Genomic DNA, 24,840 nt, shown 5'->3' with positions numbered 1-24,840 from the left:
TCCATGAAGATGAGGAAAAAACCAGTGCAAAAAGGCTGAAAATTCCAAAAACCAGAATGCCTCTTCTCATCCAAGAGATCACAACTCCTCGCCAGTAAGGGCAATGAAACTGAAAAACACAGCATGAGAACGTCATGAAGCATACACAAATATCGACAGCCAAATTGATCAAGTGGAAGAAGGATATCATAGATTGAAGATCAACTTAATGAAATAAAGCATGAAGACAACACTAGAGAAAAAAGAATGAAAAGGAAGGGCATTACATAATGGTAAAGGGCTCAATGCAACGAGAAGAACAAACTATCCTAAATACATATGCACCCAATACAGGAGCACCCAGATTCATAAAGCAAGTTTTTAGAGACCTAAAATGAGACTTGACTCCCACACAATAATAGTGGAAGACTTTAACACCCCACTGTCAATATCAGACAGATCAATGAGACAGAAAATTAACAAGGATATTCAAGACTCAAACTCAGCTCTGGACCAAGTGGATCTAATAGACATCTAGAGAACTCTCCACCCCAAATCAACAGAACATACATTCTTCTCAGCACATCACATTTGTTCTAAAATTAATTATATAACTGGAAGTAAAACACTTCTCAGCAAATGCCAAAGAACAGAAATCCTATCAAACAGTCTCTCAGACCACAGTGCAATCAAATTTGAATTCAGGATTAAGAAACTGACTCAAAACTGCATGACTACATGGAAACTGAACAACCTGCTCCTGAATGACTAGTGGGTAATAACAAAATTAAGGCAGAAATAAATAAGTTCTTTGAAACCAATGAGAACAAAGACACAACACACCAGAATCTCTGGGACACAGCTAAAGCACAGTTTAGAGGGAAATTTATAGCACTAAATGCCCACAAGCAAAAGCATGAAATATTTAAAAATCAACACCCTAACATCACAATTAAAAGAACTAAGAGAAGCAAGAGCAAACAAATTCAAAAGCTAGCAGAAGACAAGAAATAACTAAGATCAGAGTAGAACTAAGGGAAATAGAGACACGAAAAACCTTTCAAAAAAAATCAATGAATCCAGGAGATCATTTTTTGAAAAGATTAACAAAAGAGACTGAAGCCAGACTAATAAAGAAGAAAAGAGAGAAGAATCAAATAGACACAATAAAATATGATAAAGAGGATATCACCACTGATCCCACAGAAATACAAATTATCATCAGAAGATCCTATAAACACCTACACCTCAATAAACTAGAAAATCTAGAAGAAACGTGTAAATTCCTGGACACATACACCCTCCCAAGACTAAATCAGGAAGAAGCTGAATTCCTGAAAAGACCAATAACAAGTTCTGAAATTGAGACAGTAACTAATAGCATACCAACCAAAAAAAAGCCCAAGACCAGACAGATTCAAAGCCGAATTCTACCAGAGGTACAAAGAGGAGCTGGTACCTTTCCTTCTGGAACTATTTCAAACAATAGAAAAAGAGGGACTCCTCCATAACTCATTTTATGAGGCTAGCATCATCCTGATACCAAAATCTTGCAGAGACACAACAACAACAAAATTTCAGGCCAGTATCCCTGAGGAACATTGATGTGAAAATCCTCAATAAAATACCAGCAAACTAAATCTAGCAGCACATCAAAAAGCTTATCCACCACAATCAAGTTGCCTTCATCCCTGGGCTATAAGGCTGGTTCAACATACACAAATCGATAATCCATCATATAAACAGAACCAATGACAAAAACCACATTATTATCTCAACAGATGTAGAAAAGGCCTTCAATAAAAGTCAACACCCCTGCATGCTAAAAACTCTCAATAAACTCGGTGTCAATGGAGATAGAATGCATCTCAAAATAATGAGAGTTATTTATGACAAACCCATAGCCAATATCATAGTGAATGGGCAATAGCTGGAAGCATTCCCTTTGAAAACCAGCACAAGATAAGAATGCCCTCTCTCACCACTCCTATTCAACACAGTATTGAAAGTTCTGGCCAGGACAATCAGGCAAGAGAAAGAAATAAATGGTATTCAAATAGGAAGAGAGAAAATCAAATTGTCTCCCTTTGCACATAATTGTCTATTTAGAAAACCCCATTGTCTCAGCCCAAAATCTCCTTAAGCTGATAAGAAACTTCAGCAAAGTCTCAGGATACAAAAATCAATGTGCAAAAATCACAAGCATTCCTATATACCAATAATAGACAGAGAGCCAAATCATGAGTGAACTCCAATTCACAATTGCTAAAAAGACAATAAAATGCCTAGGAATATAACTTATAAGGGATGTGAAGGATCTTTTCAAGGTGAACTACAAACCAGTGCTCAAAGAAATAAGAGAAGAGACAAATAGAAAAAAATCCACACTCATGGATAGAATCAGTATCGTGAAAATGGCCATACTGCCCAAAGTAATTTATAGATTCAATGCTGTTGCCATCAAGCTATCATTGACTTTCTTCACAGAATTAGAAAACAACTGCTTCAAATTTCATGTGGAACCAAAAAAGAGCCCATATAGGCAAGACAATCCTAAGCAAAAAGAACATAGCTGGAGGCATCATGCTACCTGACTTCAAACAGTAATACAAAGCTACAGTAAACAAAACGGAATGGTACTGGTACCAAAACAGATCTATAGACCAATGGAACAGACAGAGACCTCAGAAATAATGCCACACATCTACAACCATCTGATCTTTGACAAACCTGACAAAAACAAGCAATGGGGAAATGATTCCCTATTTAGTAAATGTTGTTGGGAAAACTGGCTAGTCATATGCAGAAAACTGAAACTGAACCCCTTCCTTATACTTTACACAAAAATTAACTCAAGATGGATTAAAAACTTAAATGTAAAACCTAAAATCATAAAAACCCTAGAAGAAAACCAAAGCAATACCATTCAGGACACAGGCATGGGCAAAGACTTCATGACTAAAACACCAAAAGCAATGGCAACAAAAGCCAAAATTGACAACTGGAATCTAATTAAACTAAAGAACTTCTACACAGCCAAAGGAACTTTCATCAGAGTGAACAGGCAAACTACAGAATGGGAGAAAAATTTTGCAATCCATCTGACAAAAGGCTAATATCCAGAATCTACAAGGAACTTAAACAAATTTACAAGAAAAAAATCCCATCAAAAAATGAGTGAATAATATTAACAGACATATCTCAAAAGAAGACATTTATTCGGCCAACGAACATATGAAAAAAAGTTCAGCATCACTGGTCATTAGAGAAACGCAAATCAAAACCACAATGAGATATTATCTCAAACCAGTTAGAATGGTGATCATTAAAATGTGAGAAAACAGGCTAGGCATGGTGGCTTACACCTGTAATCCTAGCACTTTGGGAGATCGAGGTGGGCAGATCACCCAAGGTCAGGAGTTTGAGACTGGCCTGACCAACATGGTGAAACCCTGCCTCTACTAAAAATACAAAATTAGGTGGGTATGGTGGTGCATGCCTGTGATCCCAGCTACTCAGGAGGCTGAGGCAGGAGAATGGCTTAAACCCCGGAGGCAGAGGTTGCAGTGAGCCGAGATCATGCCATTGCACTCCAACCTGGGCAACAATAGTAAAACCTTGTCTTAAAAAAAAAAAGTCAGGAAACAGCAGATGCTGGAGAGGATGTGGAGAAATAGGAATGCTTTTACACTGTTGGTGGGAGTATAAATTAGTTCAACCATTGTGGAAGACAGTGTGGCAATTTCTCAAGGATCTAGAGTCAGAAATACCATTTGACACAGCAATCCCATTACTGGATATATATCCAAAGGATTATAAATCCTTCTCCTGTAAAGGCACATGCACATGTATGTTATTGCAGCACTATTCACAATTACAAAGACTTGCAACCAACCCAAATGCCCATCAGAGATAGACTGGATAAAGAAAATGTGGCACATATACACCATGGAATACTGTGCAGCCATAAAAAAGGATGAGTTCATATCCTTTCCAGGGACTTGGATGAAGCTGGAAACCATCATTCTCAACAAACTAACACAGGAACAGAAGACCAAACACCACATGTTCTCACTTATAAGTGGGTGTTGAACAATGAGAACACATGGACACAGGGAGGGAAACATCATACACTAGGGCCTGTTAGCGGGTGGGGAGCTATGGGAAGGATAGCATTAAGAGAAATACCTAATGTAGATGACGGGTTGATGGGTACAGCAAACCACCGTGGCACGTGTATACCTATGTAACAATCCTGTACTTTCTGGACATGTATCCCAGAACTTAAAGTATAATAATTTTTTTAAAAAAGATTTAATATCATTAAAAAAAAAGAAATACTTGAGACTGGGTAATTTATAAAGAAAGGAAATTTAATTGGCTCATGGTTCTTCTGGCTGTACAGGAAGCACAGCTCTGGCATCAGCTTCTGGGGAGACTTCAGGAAGCTAAAAATCATGGTGGAAGGCAAAGCAGGAGCAAGCACTTGACATAATGAAAGCAGGCACAAGAAAGAGTGGCGGGGAGGGGCCACACATTTTTTAATAACCAGATCTTGCAAGAACTCTCTCACTATTGCAAAGAGAATACCAAGCCATGAGGGACCCTACCATGACCCAAATACCTCCCAGCAGGCCCCACCTGCAACATTAAATATTATAATTCAACATGAGATTTGGGTATGGACAAATATCCAAATTATATCAGAAATATAGGCTCCCCATTCAGCCTTGAGTTGTGGGATGGGAGTGGGGCCACAGGTTGTTCTGCAGTATTTAGCTGGAGTAACATAGTTATTGTCTAAAAGTTTTTTGCTTGCTAGGCTGCCCCTTTCCTGATCCTTTGGCTAAAGAGCAGGCATTTGTTGCAGCTTTTTCTAGCTATAGCCATTCTCATTCCTATGTTACCAGATGCTTTAGCTAACAGTTTGGGAGAAATCATGCAAAAAGAAAAGCCAGAGAATTCACCACCGTGTCCTTCCTTGTGTCCCAAAGTCCCCAGATGTGCTGTCTTCTGCTATGCACCTTTTGGAGTCTTCTCGTATTTGTTTTATATACAATGTTCAGGGTTTATAGTTAGTTTTACTTAGCAGTAAGAATAGAGAAAACAGATATCTATTTCATCTTCCCTGTTATGTTCTAATATAACATTTTTGTAGACTGTATATTATTTGCTTATAGGAGACCTCAGACTATGAATTCTCTCTTATCTAGGTAATGTTAAGCCATTTTCCTTTTGAGCTGTATGATCAAAAACAACCATGCATGACAGAAGCAAGGAACCACCTGGATACTGTATCCTCCAATTAACATCTGGAAAGTGGTCTGTGAACCCCAGCCTTACGTAATTAGAATGTATTTTTGTGACTGATACTATTGAATGTCTTGGCAAAACAAACACTAACATTAATAACATTTTTACTTCTCCTCCCATGGTACATGCATGTTGTTTAAGTCAGTGGTTCTCAATTGGATGAAAGAGTGTGGCACGATTTTGCCCTCACCTCAAGGGCTTACCTGGCAACAGACATTTTATATTATGACTTGGGATGTTCTACTAGTATGTATTGTGTAGAAGCCATGGATGCCTTGAAACATTCACAAGACAGCCACCCTCAATGAAAGTTAAGTGGCCCAAAATGTTAGTAGTGCCAATGTTGAGAAACCTGGTTTAGATGTCAGACATTTGACAGCTAAGTTTAATCCTCTGTATTCTTTACAACTCTAGGCCCATGTAACTGTGGACCTCCAAATGCTACATGTGCAATGTCCTTTCCCAAGCTCTCAACAAAGACAGTCTAGCCTGCGGAGATCATCTTACCTCTCGGCTTCCCTCTAGGGATTGCTGTGTGGCTGTAAGTTATGATTTCTAAAGTGAAGAATCATGTTCCTTGTTTTTCCTGGAAAGAATGTCATTTACATAAGCCCCAAAAGTTTAAAACAAACGTCCTTATTCTAACCTTCTTAAGAATTTTTAAAATCATAATTTGGGCACCACTTTTATACTTGCATTCTTATTGCTGTCTCTCACCTACCACCCATTGCCATTTCAACAAATTCCCCATTGTACCTTATTCACCCTAATTAAAGTTCTGAAGCCAATTTTACTTTAAGAAATGCAACCTCTAACTTCTGGAATTATTGTTGGGTGGGGGTATCAAAATTTTAAAAGCCAAGAACAAAATCCAGGCTGCACTCACAAAATTAAGATAATGAGAAACAGGAATGGGACTGAAAAACTTGATTCTGTCCAAGATATACCTGATTCTAATGCTCTGCAATCCATGCTGCTTTCCTACATAAAACAATTTGGGTAACTGAAACGCCATTAAAAAAAAATACATAGGAGGAATTAACACTTCTGGTAGAAGAGCAGAATACACTTCAAAGTTCATTATTCATTTAATTGTTTATCTTCGTATATCCCTAAGTCCATTTGAGCCCTTCAAAATACAATCTTTCTTATGGGACCCGCTCTGAAGTATAACTTTCTGCAACTGTGCAAGACTTCTGGGCCAGTTTCTAATACCAACCCCTTTTCATGTCAAGTACCTTAACTATGTCATAGAGTATGGGCCTAACTCAGAAGAAGGGGCAACAAGGCCTTTCTTCTCTTTGCTAAGGCTCTTCATTGGGCATCCCTGATTTCTTTTCATATTCGATTCACAGAAAATCTAACTAGAAATACCCATTTTGAAATGACCTGAGCAGTCACCCTGATCTTGTTCAGTAACTATGGGGAGATGTGAGTCTCAACCCAGAACATTTGTCATATTCTGCCCACAAGCACTGGGCCAAAGGCAACACTACAGACACTTGTTCATACCTGTTTTTCTTTCCCTTTATGGTCACATTCCTTAAATCACAGCCAAGAGTGTATTCTGGGGCCGAAACTATTTTAAAGACATAATGCAGTAGCATTATTCTGTGTACTGATAAGATATTTGTAGCTGCAGCCAAGAACAGTAATAGAATATTCTTGCTTCTGTCATTCTCAAAAAATACTATGTCTCATATTTCTTTCTTTCTTTGGCTATGGGGCTCAAGTTCCTTTGTTACTACTTTTGCTGTCAATGTTCCTGCCACAACAAAGTCTGTATAATGGACAAAATATCTTAAACTTAAATATGACCCTATCTAGCTTTGCTTCCTGCCAGGTACAAATCATAGTGAATCAATGGGCTGTCCTGGGCATAGTGTCAGTTCAGTGTCGCAGATGAGACTGACTGGGTTGGAATCCCAGCTCTGCCATGCATTAGCTCCAGAACACTGTGCCAATCTTTTTTAATTTCACTAAAGCTAGAAGGCCTCCACGTCAGATAGGACTTTTATTGCCATCTATTGACCTGAGGGGGTTGTCATGGGGACAAAAATGCACATAAAGTGTGTCCCATCGAGTTTGGCACACAAGAAGCTCTTACAAATCTCTATAATTGGGAAGACCTAGAAAACAAAGTTTTAAAAAATGTTTCAAAAGATGGTTGTCAATAAAAATAAAGAATTCTTATAAATTAAATAGTAATACGCTGATCTTCTTAAGATATAAATGCACTTACTGTAATTCACCACTAGTAATACTAAACTGTAACAGAAAAAAAGAGTTTTTCACATAAAATGCCTGTTTCTTTAATACTAAATAATCACAAAAACCTTTGAAGGGGAAGGCTACCAGCAATGTATTACTGAAGTTTTTAGCAAATGTTCTCTGAACTAGTTTTTGGGATCATCGCTCAGTTTCCCTCACTTTGAAAAGAGGATACACTCCCTAGACAGAAAAATCAAAAATTCAAATGGAAAATTCAAACAAAATGCAAAGAACGTGAATAATACCGCAGTGTTTTCGTGTTATAACACACGACACTGAAATATTATCCATAATTAACTATTCTTACTTATGTAATGTACCACAAATTGCGTTTGGGAGAAATGTTACTCTGGTTCTGGTTCACCTACTTCCATTCTAATGTCGTAGTTCTGGCCAAGTACGCTCCGTATGAGCTCTTTGATGGTCTGGTCGGAGGCCAGCTGGGCCTCGGACTGCAGCGAGGCGATGCTCTCCTGGATGGACGTGGGGACCACGCGGGCTGGCAGCAGCGCCTGCCCGGCGGTCTCCCGCGTGTCGCAGGGCGGCCAGCTCTCCCGCTCTCCCCGGGCTCTTAACCCCGCCGCTTCCGGCGCCTCTGGGGACCAGCTCTCGCTCACGAAGCAGGTGCGTATCCTCACTTTCCTCCTCCCGCCGCCCGCCTCCGCGGAGCCGTCCCCTGCGGAGACGTAGCTGACCTTCCTCTCTCTGGCTTTGCAAGGCCCTGTGAGTGGAGCTACCGTCTGGCTCTCCTCGCGCCCCTTGGCCAGGTCGAGGACCCGCCTGGGGCCCGCGAGCCGCGGGCTCTCCAAGCCCCTGAGCTTCGCCGGCGGCTCGGGCGGCGGCAGCAGGACCACGGGTCTGGCCGTGCCGAACCCCGAGGCGATGACTGGCGGCGGCTTCTGGGGCGGGTGCCGTAGGAACGCGGAGCTCCGCAAGTAAAAGTCCCGGGGGAGAAATGGCCGGGTCTTGCCGGGAGCCGCCGCCTCGCCCAGGCCCGAGGGACGCGGCGCGCCTCCGAGCACCTCCTGCAGGAGGGCGGCCGCGGACCTGGCAGGGCCTTTTGCCGGAGGGGACCCTCTCGACGCCCGGGATGCGTCACGGGAAAGGCGCGCAGGGCGGGCCGGGCCAGGGGCCTGGGGGCTGTGGACCCGGCCTTCACCTACACCCGGCTTGGAGGCCAACTTCTGCTTGAATCGGAGAAAATCCTTTTTAGTCTCCTGCCGAACCTTCTCAAGCTCTTTAAACATGTACGATTCCTCTTTGTGTTTCAGGCCAAAGTGCTTCGGGATCGTGGACATCTTGACAAATTTGACCTTTAAAGTAAGCCCCCAAGAGAATCATATAAGTGGTGTGCGTATATACATAAATATAAAACAAAACTGGAATCAATAAAATTCCAGCTCAGCAAAGCTTCTTATAATGGAACCTCACTGTGTTCCCTGACGCACAAGTGGGTAAAATTATCATGTAATTTTATATCCACCTATTGGTCCTTTCACAAGAACCATGAAAAATCTCTAAAACAGTCATTTTTCTTGGCGTAAGTTTCCCAAACCCCTATTGGATTTCTTTTAACATTTCTTTAGACTCTGATGCAGTGTTCCACTTCTAGGCAAGCAGGCATCATACTAAGCAGGGCTTAGAAAATCCGCAGGACCCCTGCTACAACAGAATAAAGGCCACAAACTGTGGCATGGAGCCTGGATCATTCGGCCCATATTGTTCAGAGTATTTCAACTTTTTTTTTTTTTTTTTTTTTTTTTTTTTTTTTGAGACAAGCTCTCACTCTGTTGCCCGGTGGCTGGAGTGCAGTGGCATGATCACGGCTTAGCACAGCCTCAGCCTCCTGGGCTCAAGTGATCCTCCCACCTCAGCCTCCTGAGTAGCTGAGAGCAGATGTGGTATACCACATTCAGCTAATATTTTAAACTTTTTGTAGAGATTCAGTCTTTTTGTGTTGCCTAGGCTGGTATCTAACTTGTGGCTCCTGCCATCCTCCCATCTCAGCCATCCAAAGTGTTGGAATTACAGGTGTGACCAATAATGCCTGGCTTGTTTCCACAATTTGAATTCATAGCCAACAATTTTAAATTGGAAGATTTTCATATACCAATTCAGATTTGCAGTTTCTCTGAAAAAAAGAAAAATGAAGGCTCTGGCAGTGTAAAGGCCAAATCCCGGCTCTTGTGACTAGACAGCTGTTTCCCCTTCCCTCTCCAGTTGGTGGCAGATGCCCCCTTCCTGTCCCAGTTCACTCCCTCAAAGTGTCACCTGAGCCACAGCAGCCTGTAGGAAGGGAATGTGGGCAGCCTCAGAGTGGGCTGCAGCCAGATTATGAGGCCTTCACTGCCGCTCTCTACTTTTTCTGTGAGCTACTGGAAACCACTCAACATTTTTAGCAGAAAAGTGACTTCGTACATTGAGCAGAAGAAAGAATAAAGCCTGGAAGGGCAAGTAAGAATATAGTAGCTGGAGCCTGAGTCTGGCTTTGATAATGAAGCAGAGTAAAAATAAAGGCAAAGCAAGGTAAAACTGACAAGACCTGGCCAACGATTAGGAATAAATGGAAGCAATTAAAGCTCCTTCGTAAAATAGGGATTTTGAGTCACCCTAATGAAGTATTAGTCATAATAAAACTTTTGTTATTCACTGAACTGTACCCTTTAAAATGGTTAAAAGGACAAATTTTGTTATGTGTATTTTAACTACAGTTTTTTTTTTAATCCATTATTCAGCAGAGCCAGCTAGCTATGACCATAAGTAGATTTCGAGATATTGAAAGATCATTACCCAAAGTCAGGCTAGCGGTAAATATAAATAGGGGCCAATGGCGGGTTCTGTGGCACACTTACCCATGGGAGGCAGGAGCGGCAAAAGCAGAGAGTTAGAAAAATGAAGAGGACAGTGTTCACAGAACACACCAAAAGTAACATTTCAAGAAATCAGAGTAAAATGATTAAAGTCAAACAAAAGACAATGAACTAGAAGAATAGTAAGTCTTCAGAGAATACTCAAGGGCAGGTTTCTTTGAAAATAAATAAAACAATAGAAACACTTCTGGAATATCATCATTATTTCCAGACATGATCATCTACCGGAAAACACAGACACTAGAACTATAATAGAGTTCTACAAAGAATTTTAATTTAAAATATACATATCCCCCAATAATTCCCTTATACCAAAATGGTCCTATCAAAAACATAATGGACTCTAACATGGACAACAGAGACCCTGTCCCTATTTTTAAAAATGTTTTTACGGCCGGGCGCGGTGGCTCAAGCCTGTAATCCCAGCACTTTGGGAGGCCGAGGCGGGTGGATCACGAGGTCAACAGATCGAGACCATCTTGGTCAACATGGTGAAACCCCGTCTCTACTAAAATTACAAAAAATTAGCTGGGCACAGTGGTGCGTGCCTGTAATCCCAGCTGCTCGGGAGGCTGAGGCAGGAGAATTGCCTGAACCCAGGAGGTGGAGATTGCGGTGAGCCGAGATCGCGCCATTGCACTCCAGCCTCGGTAGCAAGAGCGAAACTCCGTCTCAAAAAAAAAAAAAAAAAAAAATGTTTTTACTATGATGGTAAAATTTCATTTGTGATATATTTTCTTTTCTTTTTTTTTTCTGAAATGGAGCTTCACTCTTATTGAACAGGCTGGAGTGCAAGGGTGCTGTCTCGACTCACCTCCACCTCCCAGGTTCAAGCGATTCTCCTGCCTCAGCCTCCCGAGTAGCTGGGATTACAGGCACCCACCACCATGCCCAGTTAATTTTTTCAGTTTTTAGTAGAGACGGGGTTTCACTATATTGGCCAGGCTGGTCTTGCACTCCTGACAGTGGGTGATCCATTCACCTCTGCCTCCCAAAGTGCTGTGATCACAGGCATGAGCCACTGTGCCCAGCCCATTTGTAAAATTTTTTAAAGTAAGTATCTAGGCATAAACCTAACAAAAACAATGTACTAAAATTACTCGATTGCATTTTTAAAATTCTACTGAAGGACATTAAAGAAAGATTCAACCAAATAGAAAGTTAATGTTCCATGATGGAAAGACCAAATATTTTAATTGTATTAGGGCTTCCCAAAATACTATATTGGTTCCATGCCAATGCAAAAATCTGAAAATGATATTTTGAACTTTGAAAGGTAATTCTGAATTCATTTGAAATAAAAGGTTGGATTAGCCAAAAAAAAAAAAGAAAGAAAGAAAGAAAGAAAGAAAGAAAAACAGAAGTGAGGGAGCACTTGTCTCTCAATGAGAAGCAACCAGATAAATAAAACGTTTACAGATGTAAGAATTAGAACTGAAAAACTGCTGCTAAAATCAGTAGCTACACTGAGAAAGTGAAAAAAGGATTAAAAATTATATTAGTTATAATATAAAGGCAGCATTAAGTTGATGAGAAAAGAATTTTTTAATAAATTGTGTTGAGACAGCTGGACAACTATTTGGTAAATTTTTTGGTGTATTTCATGTCATGTACCCAAATAAATCCAGATGGACTTAAAACCTAAATGTGGAAAACATATTTTTATTTTACTTTGCTTTTTTTTTTCACAGTCTCACTCTGCCAACAAGGCTGGAGTTCGGTGGGGAGATCTCGGCTCACTGCAACCTTCCTCTACCTCCTGGGTTAAAGAGAGTCTCATGTCTCAGCCTCCTGAGTAGCTGGGATTAAAGGCACACACCACCACACCCAGCTAATTTTTTGCATTTTTAGTAGAGACAAGGTTTCACCATGTTGCCCAGGCTGGTCTCAAACTCCTGAGCTCAGGCAATCTGCCTGCCTCAGTCTCCCAAAGTACTGTGATTACAGATGTGAGCCACCGTGCCCAGCATTTACTTTGCATTTTTATCACTTATCCACATTTCTTAGTTGGACTCATATCAATTCATGAAAGAATTATCTTTACAACTGTAATTATTCATTAATAATGATGTTTGAGTAGTATGAAGAAAATATTCTGTTTATTCTCCAAATATAGTCCTATTGCTTTTAACTGAAGACCCTGCTACATGAAGAGCTCATCATATCTGGGAATCAATAGGCTTTCTTTCTTTACCTAGCTCTACCACTGACTTGACCTTCGACAATTCAATGCTATCCATCCAAAGGATTCATATTAAAAAGTGAAAATAATCTGTTGCCAGTTTTCCAGGCCATACGATATGGACATTAGAAAATATTTCTAAAGCCCTTAAGAAAGTTTCCCTGCTTTAAAAAATGCTGTATAATCCCCCCCTCCACAGTATTTTGGCTGTTATTGTTTGCACAGGTGGCAATATGTTCATATCAACATTATCTGCATTTCTTCCTGCAAAAGGTTGAAAGGTAGTAACTGGAACTGAGCACAGACCAGAAGTACATTAGTACCTGCTGAGAATCTGACTTGACTCTCCCACTTGCACTTCCCTTTTATTTCTTAGTTCCTGCTTTCCCACTTCTCCCAGGCATTTGGTTTGCTATTGAAGTTTAACAAGTGTTCATTGTTTAACACTTCTCAGTACATTCCCATGAGTTCTTAACAGGAAAGTTGCTCTTTCTATCTAAAATTAAACCAACAGGAAATAGAACTTCTAAATTCAACAGGAACTTTTATTGTACATTCAAGATGTGTGGTATCCCAGTGCTTCATGGGCCAGTCCATCAAAGCTAAGTGCCTTTATATCCCCACCCACTTTTACCACACAAAATAAGTAAAATGACTTTTAAACAACCATTCCTGTGAGAAAATAGCTTGTTCTCTTTTTCATAGGAGTAATTTACTAAGAGAGACTAGTTCTAGTTTGGAGATACCAAGGGAAAAATAATATAGTTGTCTCTAAAAAAGAAAGTATTCATTTACATGATGTGTCAAAGTGGCAGCTCACAAACCAGGTTGATTATGTTTACCCTACACATTAAAATGGGACAGAATGCTCTTAAAATCTATCTATGCCTTTTCCTTTCTCTTCTGCCAGGAGGTTCAAGGCCTGAGCACTAAAGTAGTCAGAAGGGTCAAGAACCAACCTTTTCTTCTCTCTCACAAGGCCAGGTCAGCCATCAGAAAAAAGTTCTTCAGCCAAAAATGGCTGAAGCGTCAGGGAGGCCTGCCTGCTTGAATTTGCTAGACCATTGCAAGTTCTTGCAGTTGCATCTGTTCTTGCTCTCTGGTTCTTGCAGTTGCATCTGTTCCTCCTATTGGAACAGAAAATCCAAAACTCTGCTCTAGATTATAACTAAAGTAGAAATAAATGGAGCAGATTACCACATGACTTGGTTGCAAGCTGCACAAATCCCTCTCACAAAGGAAAAGCAGTCCTGTATATGTTAGGCCTAACTCATCAGAGTATTACATTAGGAATGGGCCCAGCAAGTAATATGGATTACCTGACTTTGACCTCTTCCAATATGTAGTCAGATACCACACTGGGAAGGATAACTTATTAAGAACAAGATTTGGGTTCACCTAGGTCCATAATCAAATATCAGCTCAATTGACACTTCCTAAATTTCAGGCCAATGTCCATTTCCGACGCACAGTACGAAAGTTCTAAAAGAAACCTTTTAGCCCAAGGACAATCTATCTCATGTAGTAAAATCTTCAGCCTCTCAAGGAAAATAAAAATATCCTGAAAACAATATTTGCTTTTGAAATATCAGTGGGAGAAATGAGATCTGTTTGTGCCCTCATTGTCATTTACCAAAAAAAAGCCTCAAAAGAAATATATAAACATATTAATAACTTTGCTAAGAGGATTGGAAAATAGTAAATCTTTTTCTATTTTTCTGTACTTTCTGTAATACTTGTTTTGCTGCTTTTAATCCTGTTAATATCAATAATAGTAACTACCACTTACAGGTGCTCATTTAAAGGGATATAGAAAATAGAGAAAAACATATTTTTCAGGATCAGAAGAGGTTTTTCTCTAAACCATTCAAAAACTCACAGAAATTTCATAACTAAAAACTATAAAAAGCTATAATTTCATAAACTATTTTAGCTGTTTATAGTCACCTAGAGTATTCCTATATCCGTTGTGAATATATATTTACCTTCAAAAATACATACATATAGAAATACATAACAGCTAATGATACAAAAAATACTCCCCTGCCTTTTTCTTCTCCCTATTTTCTATCTTCCCTTCTTGGACTCCCTTTAATTCCTAAAAAGTCAAAATTAAAAATAAAATGTAATGGCCAGGTGCAGTGGCTTATCTTGTAACCCCAGCATTTCGGGAGGCCAAGAAGGGAGAAATGCTCCAGCCCAGGAGTTCAAGACCAACAAGAGCAACACAGAAAGACCTGGTCTCTACAAAAAATAAAAACCTAAGCAGGCGTGGTGGCACATGCTTCTGGTCTCAGTTACACAGGAGGCTGAAATAGAAAAATTGCTTGAGCCCGGGAGGTTCAGGCTGCAGTTACCCATTTTTGTACTACTGCACTCCAGCCTGGATGACAGAGTAAGACTCTGTTTTAAATAAAAATACATTTAAAAAATACATAAAAATAAAATGATGTGTGTGTGTTTTTAATGTTCATTGTGCTTTTGACATGTTAAAATGCTTCCTGCTCTAAGTTTCAAAAGCAATTTGTTGGAGATCCACAGGTGCATCTTTCAGACCAATTCTGCATGACATATAAAGTCTGGACAAAATATTTTGTTATTGACCTAAGAATTCTTAGGAGTAAACAAAAGCAGGAAGATTGTGGAGAAAGTCAACATTTGTAGAAACTGCCCTGGAGAGAAGTTTCCAGGTTTATTGTGGTTTTTCTTCAAATAGTCTCTAATTGCCAACTGCCATAATGCAAGTGGCAAAAACATTGATAGAAAGCCCTTCATCATTCTAGCCAGAACAATCAGGGAAAGGAGCCCAAACAACAAACATCACTGAGAAGTGAGAGAGAAATTCCAGAGGGAAGAGACCCAGAGAAGATAATCCCCAAATTCTCTCTAAACCCCAGGTCTCAGACCGACCTTTGATACATGTATATGCAGGACAGACTCAATGTAGCACAGCAAAGGCTTAAAGAGCTGAACTGAGATTTAGCTGAACTGAACCACCAACCACAGAGTAAGACAGATCTTACAATGAGTTTAACTGACTGGTGAACTGCCTGCTAAATGAAAAACAAAAACATTCTTCAGAAAGGATGTGACAGAACCCAAACTCTACATGACAAAACATTCACAACGTCCAGGATATAGTCCAAAAGTAGTTGGCATGAAAGACTCAGGAAAATTGACTCATTCAATCTCAGAGGTAAAGATAATCAGTAGTTTTCAGTCCAGAAATGACTCAGATGTTGAGAGTATTAGGAAAGGACAGTAAAGCAACTGTTATAAATATGCTCAATGAAGTAAAGGAAAATATGCTAGAGATAAATAAAAAGAACATCTTGGAGTATAAATTAGTTCAACCATTGTAGAAGACAGTGTGGCAATTCCTCAAGGAACTAGAAATAGAACTTCCATGTGACCCAGCAATCCCATTACTGGGTATATAGCCAAAGGATTATAAATCATGCTATTATAAGGACACATATATATGTATGTTCATTTTGGCACTGTTTACAATAGCAAAGACCTGGAACCAACCCAAATATCCATCGATGATAGACTGGACAAGGAAAATGTGGCACATATACCCGATGGAATACTATGCAACCACAAAAAGTAATGAGTTCATGTCCTTTGAAGGGACATGGATGAATCTGGAAACCATCATTCTCAGCAAACTGACACAAGAACAGAAAATTAAACACTGCATGTTCTCACTCATAGTTAGGTGTTGAACAATGAGAACACATGGACACAGAGAGGAGAGCATCACACACTGGGGTCTGTCTGGGGGACTAGGGGAGGGACAGCAGGGGGTAGGGTGGTTGGGGAGGGATAACATGGGGAGAAATGCCAGATATAGGTGACAGAGGGATGGAGGCAGCAAACCACATTGCCATGTATGTACCTATGCAACAATCCTGCATGATCTGCACATATACCCCAGAACCTAAGTACAATTATATATATGATACAAAGAAATATGTAATATTTTAAAAAATAAAATCTTGGCAGAGAAATAATAAAAAGAGAAATTTCATACCTGAAAATATATTTTCAAAAAATTTTGACAAGGAAAATGGAGATGTCAGAGAAAAGAGTAACTAAGTTGAAAGATAAATGCACAGAAACTATCCATCATAAGAAGAGAGAAAAAAGAAAGCCTGAGATCCCTGTAAGGATAATACCAAAAAGTTCTAACATTCAGATAATTAATGTCCCAAAGAAAAGGAAGATGATTGCTCCAGTAGCCTAGATGACAGAGAACCTGTCTCAAAAAAATAAAAAATAATCACGTTTGAGAAACTCCTGAATTTGACAAAAGACAAATTTATAGATTCAAGAAGCTCAGTGAATCTCAACCAGAATAAATGCAAAGAAAATCCTGTGTAAGGTGATCAAAAACAAAAACAAAGATAAAATTCAAAAACAGACAGAAAGAAACAACACATTATTGACAGGGAAACAATAATTCAAAAGACCATGGACTTCTCATCAGACACCACTAAGAACAGAAGACAGGGAAACAGGATTTGTAACATGCTAAAAGATTTTTTTTTTTTGACTGTCAACTCAGGCCAGGCACAGTGGTTCATGCCTGTAATCCCAGCACTTTGGGAGGTCCAGGCAGGCAGATCACCTGAGGTCAGGAGTTCAAGACCAGCCCAGCCAACAAGGTGAAACTCTGTCTCTACTAAAAATACAAAAATTAGTCAGGCATGGTGGTGGGCACCTGTAATCCCAGGTACTTGGGAGGCTGAAGCAAGAGAATTTCTTGAACTCAAGAGCTAGAGGGTGCAGCCAAGATTGTGCCATTGCACTCCAGCCTGGGCAACACAGCAGGAGTCTGTCTCAATAAACAAATAAATAAATTGATAAGTTTAAAAAAAAAACTGTCAACCAAGAATTATATATCTTGCATGCATAATTTTTTTAAAGGTAAACAAAATAAAGACACATTCAGACAAAGAAACCTAAAAGAATTTTGAACTCAGGAGCCAGAGAGTGCAGAGGGCCAAGACTGTGCCATTTCACTCCAGCCTGGGCAACATAGTAAGAGTCTGTCTCAATAAATAAATAAATAAATAGATAAATTTTTTAAAAACTGTCAACCCAGAATTCTATATCTTGCATATTTTTTAAAGGTAAACAAAATAAAGACACATTCAGACAAAGAAACCTAAAAGAATTATTCACCAGCCAATAGGAACTACAGGAAATGCTAAAGAAAGGTCTTCAGGCAGAAGAGAAATGACACCAGAAGGAAATTTGTATCTTTAAGAATGAACGAAGATCAGAAATGTCAAATGTCTGAGTAAGTGCATGAGGCTATTTTTTTCTCTTAAGTTTAAAAATAATGTATGAAAATTATATTGTGGTGTGGGATGTTTATGTAAGTAGATGTGGTACCTATGACAACAAGAACCATAAAGACTGGGATAGCACTGGATAAAGGAATTATATGGTGGTACAGTTTCTGAATTTTATGTTAACTGTTCAATATTAACTCTAAGTAGACTGAAGTGTTAAGGATGTATATTGTAATTACTAGAGAAACCATTCTTAAAGTAATACAAAGAGGTGTAACTACACAATAGATAAGAAAATGAAAAACAAAAGATATTATTAAATCTTAGAAAATATTTTAGATTGAATAATCATGAAAACACAACATATCAGAATGTGCGGGGTATCACTAAAACAGTGTTTAGAAGGTAACATATACCTTAAATGCTGAAAAAAAGAAGAAAGGTCTAAAATCAACAACCTAAAGTTCCACATTAAGAATCTAGTAAAAGAAGACTAATGCATACTCAAAAGAATGGAAGGAAATAATAAGTATACGAATATAAATCAATCACATGGAAAATAGAAAAAGAATTGAGAAAATTAACTAAGCCAAGAGTTGGTTCTTCTAAAATATCAACAAAATTTAAAAACCCATCTGGCTAGACTGTTTAAGTGTACAAAAATCACCAATATCAGGAATGAAAGAGAGAATTTCATTACAGAACCTAAAGATACTAAAGAGCAATTAAAGAATGTGATAAACAACACTATACCAACAATATTAACAATTTAGATGAAATGGGCAATTCTGAAAATTATGACTTACCACAGTTAACACAAGAAACAGGAAATCCGAATAGCTCTATATTTTTAAAAGATTTCATCAAAAAATCTCACCACAAGGACACTTCCAGCCCTGGATGGTTCTCTCAAATATTCAAGAAAGAAATAACACCAATCTTACACAAATTTCCTTCAGCAAATAGAAGAGGAAGGAACATTTATTTTATGGTATCTACATAACCATAATAGTAAACATGACAAAGCCATGTTTTAAAGAAAGAATATTACATACTAATATTCCTCATGAGCATACATGCAAAAATCATTAACACAACACTAGCAAATCAAACCCAAAAAACGTATTTTTGAAAAGGATAACAGATTCTGACCAGAGTTTATCCTAGGGTTGAAAAATTGATTTAAATATCTTGATTTCATTATATTTATTTGCAAATCAATATAATTCACATGAAAAGAATATAATTATTTTGATAGTGAAAAAAACATTTGACATAATTCAACAACCATTCAGGATAAAAATAAATTAGTAGCTCTAGAGAAACTATGAATCATAGGTAACATCCTCTATTTAATTAAGATAATCTACAAAAAAATTACAGCTAACATTATATTTATGCTTTCCCTCTAATGTTGGAAACAAGGCAAAAATGTCTCACGTTTACCATGTGTATCCAACATCATACTGAAGTTCTTAGCCATTGCAATATGGCAAGATAAAGAAATAAAAGTAATAAAGATTGAAAACAAAAAGGGAAAAGTGTTTCTATTTGCAGGTAACATAATTTTTTACGGTAAAAATCCTGAGGAATCTACAAAAATCTATAAGTACTAATGAGTGAATGTATCAAGGTCGCACAATACACAGTTAACAACATACAAAATCAGTTCTATGTTTATATAGTAGCAGCAAACAACTGGAAAATATTTTTTAAATTCCACTTACCCTAGTGCCTCCACACAAAAAAAAAATTTAGAAATTAATTTAACAAGTCCAAAATCTCTACACTGAAAACTACAAAACATTATTTACATAAATTAAAGACCTACATAAATGGAAACATATTATATCCATAGACTGGAAGACTCAGTATTCTTAAAAATCACAATTCTCCCCAATAGATCTATAGATTCAATGCAATCCCAATTTAAAAAAATACAGCAGGTTTTTAAATATAAATTACAAGCTGATTCTAAAATGTATACATAAATTCAAATGACTTAAAATCACCAACGTAATTTTTAAAAAGAAAAAGCTAGAGGACATACACTATCCAATTTCAAAACTTACTGCAGTAAGCTACACTTATCAAGGCAAAGGTTGTGGCAAATCATTATGCCAAGCAAAGGAAGCCAGACACAGAAGGGCATATAGTGTATGCCTTCTTGTAAATGAAATTCTAAAACATGCAAACTTTTCTATAGTGTCACACAGCAGATCAGTGATTGGTCGCAGGGTGTGGGCTAAAAGCAGGGGTGGAGAGCAAAGAGAACAGAAGAATGAAACGGTTCGATTATCTTGATAGCAGGAAATGTTTCAAAGGTGTATGCATCTGTCAAAACTCATCAAATTGTATGTCTGTGCCTCGTACATTGTACAGCTAACTCTTCATTTGTGCAGTTTACTGTACAAATTATGCCTCTATAAAGTTGTAGACAGGGAAAAAGCAATCTGTTCAACTTTTAGATGTGCACATTAAAAAAAAATCTATTGATCTCCTTTAAATTTCTGCAGTAGTTCCATTGTGGGTCTGCGGCCTTCAATGCCAACAATTCTCGCATTAAGCCCACAGTGTCTCACTGACCACCAAGGAATTAGAGCCAAACTCAGGAAACCGCTCTGTGTTCTGAAACTACACACATTGATCCTGGTGGGAGCAGTCACCTAATGGCAGTTAAGGTTTGCTCAAAACAAGCTGCCCTGCAAAGGGACAGTAGGGGTCAGGTAAATGGAAATTAAAGTCCCTCCACTGTGACCTTTCACCTCCCGAAGTCTCTCTGAATCCCCTCCTTTCTCCTTCCTAGCCTATTTTCTCCTGTCCCCACAGTCCGGTCCTGCGTCCTGCACCACCTCTCTCTTCTACCAGGTTCTCTATCCTCCTCCCAGCTCCTCTTCGACCCGCGCTCATTCTCCCACGAAAGGCAGCCCTAAACTCCAGCCCCAGTGCCCCAGCCCTATCTTCCACCGTGATATCTGCCAGGCTGGGGCTGAACCTGCCACTCAGGATTCTCGAGGCGGAACAGAGGGGACAACCGCCCCGCCCAAACAACGCACTTCTCCTTCGCAGAGCGCCAGCACGAAGTCACCGCGCCCCCGGCTGCGCTCTCCTCTCACCCGGCTTCGAGGGCGCCTCCGCTCCGATTCAGGTGGCGGTGAGGTTGCCCCGCTGCCCACAGGCCATTCCGGTGCCGAGGGGCCGGGTGGGCTCGACTGGCCCCAAGGACGAAAGGACGCGCTCCCCGTCGCCCAGCAACGAGCCGAGCCGAGCCGCGCGCCCTCCCCCGTCCCCACCCCCCGCGCCACGGCGCGCACCTCAACTGCACCCACCTCGCGAGACCCGCTCCAGGGCAGCCTCGGACTTGGACCCCTAAACGAAGGCCTCACTTCTCCCAGCGCTAAAAGACACTGCCCCCGAGGAGCCTCCTGGACTGAAGCCTCCTGAATTGGCCGCTTTTGCCGAGCTTAACCAACTTTTTACCTAAAACTCTTGCTCTTTCTACGTTTAAAAGAATAATGCTGGACGCCCAGACTTAAAACTTCAGCTTTGGGGGAACAAAACAGATGAATCTCTCACAAACATAATGTTGAGCTAAGAAGCCAGACAGGAGGAGTACATACTGTGTCATTTCATCACATAAAGTCCCAAAACTGCAGTGCTAATGGATGTAGGCTCAGCTGGCATATTATAAATAAACACAAGAAGGTAACAGCCATAAAGTCCAGAGAGTAGCCATGTTGGGAGTGGGACGGTGATGGTGAGTGGGCAGGCAGTTCCGGGGTAGTGGGGATGCTAGCAACATTCGATTTTTTAACCTTGATGATGGCGTCTCAGATTTTCTCTTTGTGATAAACCATTGTTTTCTATTGTGTTCATTTTCCTGTGTAATATCTCACCATTTTTAAAAGCTCAAAAACAAAAAAAAAGAAAAAAGAAAAACCAATTAGAGAAAATAGTGTAGATGAATGTGTTTTGCTCAGTACACTAAGCAGGCCTGCACATATTTATTTTATATTCCTCCGTACTATACCAACCCCTCTTTCCAAATACTCAGGCAACTAAAAAAATGAGGTGGAGAGAATGGCAGATAAAATGTACTGGAGTTTATTGTCATGAATAGTCAATATAAGAAATAAACATTCTAGAGAGGCTCCATGAGATCTGTGCTGGAAGAGGGCAACATGTTTCCCAGAAGTTCAAGATAAAACGCTTGTTCTCCACATTTCCCTAGGGAGGGGCCTCTCAATAGCCCAGCTTTGGATACTGATCCACTCAGGCATCCTCAGGCCTCTGAGAAGGAAGCTCCTGCTCTAGAAACAGAAAGTCAGGCTGGGACACACAGCTTTACTATGTGGGCAAGTTGCTTTCATTCCCCGGGTTTCTGCATGCTCATCTGTAAAATGGAGATCATTATCTAACCTCTCAGGTCTGTTATTTCACTCCCTAACACAATATGTTCACAAATGGTTGCCGAATGCTCTCAAGATGAGAAGCATTCTACCCTCTGGTTTTATTGCATTCATCTCACTGCCCTGTGAGCACTCTGTATGGGCAGCTTTACTCTAAGTGTGGGAGTAGCCTCTTCAGGCCAGGACTAAATTGCTTTTCCCTACTAATTAAAATAACAAGCAAATAGCCAAAGGGCTTGTGAAGTGATTAAAAGTTCATGGTACTATCCCAAATGCTGCACAAAAATAATACACAGCCCATGTTCCTAAACTGAAAATACATTTTAAATTAATGCAACCTTCAAATACGTCTGTCATAGAGTCAGGAAACAATTCAAATGGCAAATAAATATTGTTGATTAATACTTCATATAATCAAAAAACAATAAATATTGTTTATCAATACTTTATGTAATCAAAAAACAGCAACTAAGAACTCAAGTATCCATGTCATAAGATAATACAATCCAGGGAACCTAGGTAGTATTATCATCTTCATTGTACAGATAAGATATTGTTCAAAAAGATTAAGGAATTCACCAGAGGTCCCCTAGTTAGTAATACTGTGCTAGAAACCTCTATTCCAGGTCTAGTTTGTTTGTTTATTTATTTATTGAGACAGGGTCTCACTCTGTCACCCAGGTTGGTGGGCAGTGGGGCAAAAATGGCTTACTGCAGCCTTGATTTCCCAGGCTCAAGCAATCCTCCTGCCTGAGTCTCCCAAGTAGCTGGAACTACAGGAGTGTGCCACCATGCCCCACTAATTTATTTTTTTTATGCTTTGTAGAGATGGGAGTCTCTATGCTGCCCAGGATTGAGCATTTGGGCTCAAGGAATCCTCCGACTTTGGCCTCCCAAAGTGCCTGGGTTATAGGCACAAGCCACTGTGACTGGCAGATCTAGTTTCATTTTTAAAAAGGTGGGAGTGGGAGACAGTAGAAGTGGGAGGAGAAGTTAGTTATTGATTTAAAGGTATTTTAAACTTGTTGATACTGTAATGTCTTCATATGAAAATGTTAACACTTCTAGTACCATTTTGGGAATAAGACTCAAAATAGCAGCATCAAATCATTCAATAGTCATTGAAACACTATGATTTCCTCTAGTTTTTGCCACTCTCCAACCACCGCCTACGAGTCCTCTTGCCACTATAGCTCACTATAGTGTGAGCGAAAGTAGGGCCAGTGTGACTTTCCAGCTTCCACAGCTTTGATGCATCACCACAGAACAAAGTCCAAACACACAGTTCTCCAAAGAGAATTTGAGGCTCCTCACAATTAGAGCCTGTCTAAAGGTTTAAATACTTGGGAAACAAATATTAAAATCATGACTTTACTTCAAATTATGGCCTAAATAAGTTCTAACTGGATGAAATATTTTGATTTTGTATAGATAAGACTTGCAAGCACTAACCAGGTGCAGTAGCTTACACCTGTAATTCCAGCATTTTGGAAGGTCAAGGCAGTACAATCACTTGAGCCTAGAGTTCAAGAGCAGCCTTTACAACATGGTGAAACCCTGTCTCTACAAAAAATACAAAAGAAAAAAGAAAAAAAAACCCAGGTGTGGTGGTGTGAACCTGCAGTCTCAGCTACTCAGGAGGCTGTGGTAGGAGGATTGCTTAGGCCCAGGAGGTCGAGGCTGCAGTGAGCCAGGATCTTACCATTGAACTCCAGCCTTGATGTCAGAGAGAGATGCTGTCTCAAGAAACAACAACAACAAAAACTCGTAAGCACTAAACCATAAAAGGCAGAAACTATAAGTAAAAACAGAGTTTCTGAAATATTTGCATTATGCATTAAAAATAAAATTAAAATGCAAATAAGAACCTGGTAAAAATTTTATAACACTTATGGCAGACATGGGATCAATATTCTGCAGATGAGAAGGAGACACTCCACATTTTCAACTGGCTAATGAAGGTGAGAATAGGCAGTTCCCAAAAGAAGAAATATTATGGCCAAAAGAAATAGAAAAATATTCAACTCAATTAATCTCATAAATACAAATTAAAACAATGTTACACAATTTTCATTAATCAAATTACAAAGTTAGTAATAGAGTGTGTGCATGAGAGTAAGGAAACAGAATTGCTCATAGATTTCTGAGGGCATACTGCTAGATGTCATATAGCAAAATGTCTAAAAAGGCTTAAATATATCAGTCTGGGCAACATAGCAAGACTCTGTCTCTACAAGAAAAATTTAATAATTAGCTGGGCATGGTGGCATGCACTTTGGGGCTACTTTGGGGCTGAGGTTGGAGGATTGCTGGAGCCCAGGAGTCCAAGGCTGCAGTGAGCTATGATTGCACCACTGCACTCCAGTCTGGGTGACAGAGCAGGACCCTGTCTCAAAAAAATGAAAGAAAGAAAGAAAGAAAGAAAGAAAGAAAGAAAGAAAGAAAGAAAGAAAGAAAGAAAGAAAGGAAGGAAGGAAGAAAGGAAGGAAGGAAGAAAGGAAGGAAGAAAGGAA

At 39.4% G+C, this 24,840-nt stretch overlaps 1 protein-coding gene across 12 annotated transcripts in view; it reads right to left on the bottom strand.

Annotated features, from left to right (window-relative positions):
• The window catches only part of TTC6 (tetratricopeptide repeat domain 6), a 229,610-nt gene extending 208,451 nt beyond the window's left edge, over window positions 1–21,159 (bottom strand). For 7 of the 12 annotated variants that reach the window (XR_013521159.1, XM_078334805.1, XM_035260376.3 and 4 more), the window contains exons 1-2: window positions 21,035–21,159; window positions 7,932–8,876 (exon numbers count right to left, since the gene is read on the bottom strand). Coding sequence is in view for 7 of the 12 variants with exons in the window: in XM_078334805.1 (XP_078190931.1) it covers window positions 7,932–8,861 (930 nt within the window). In the remaining 5 variants the exon portion in view is untranslated. Of the gene's footprint in view, window positions 1–7,931; window positions 8,877–20,974 lie in introns of those variants that run through there. The other 5 variants (XM_035260383.3, XM_035260385.3, XM_054240616.2 and 2 more) reach the window with 4 other exon arrangements.
• Between the last annotated feature and the right edge of the window lie 3,681 nt (window positions 21,160–24,840).

Source organism: Callithrix jacchus, chromosome 8 (genome assembly GCF_049354715.1).
Source record: "Callithrix jacchus isolate 240 chromosome 8, calJac240_pri, whole genome shotgun sequence".
Classification (NCBI taxonomy): Eukaryota; Metazoa; Chordata; class Mammalia; order Primates; family Cebidae; genus Callithrix; species Callithrix jacchus.
This window is presented reverse-complemented; position numbering and strand designations above follow the sequence as displayed.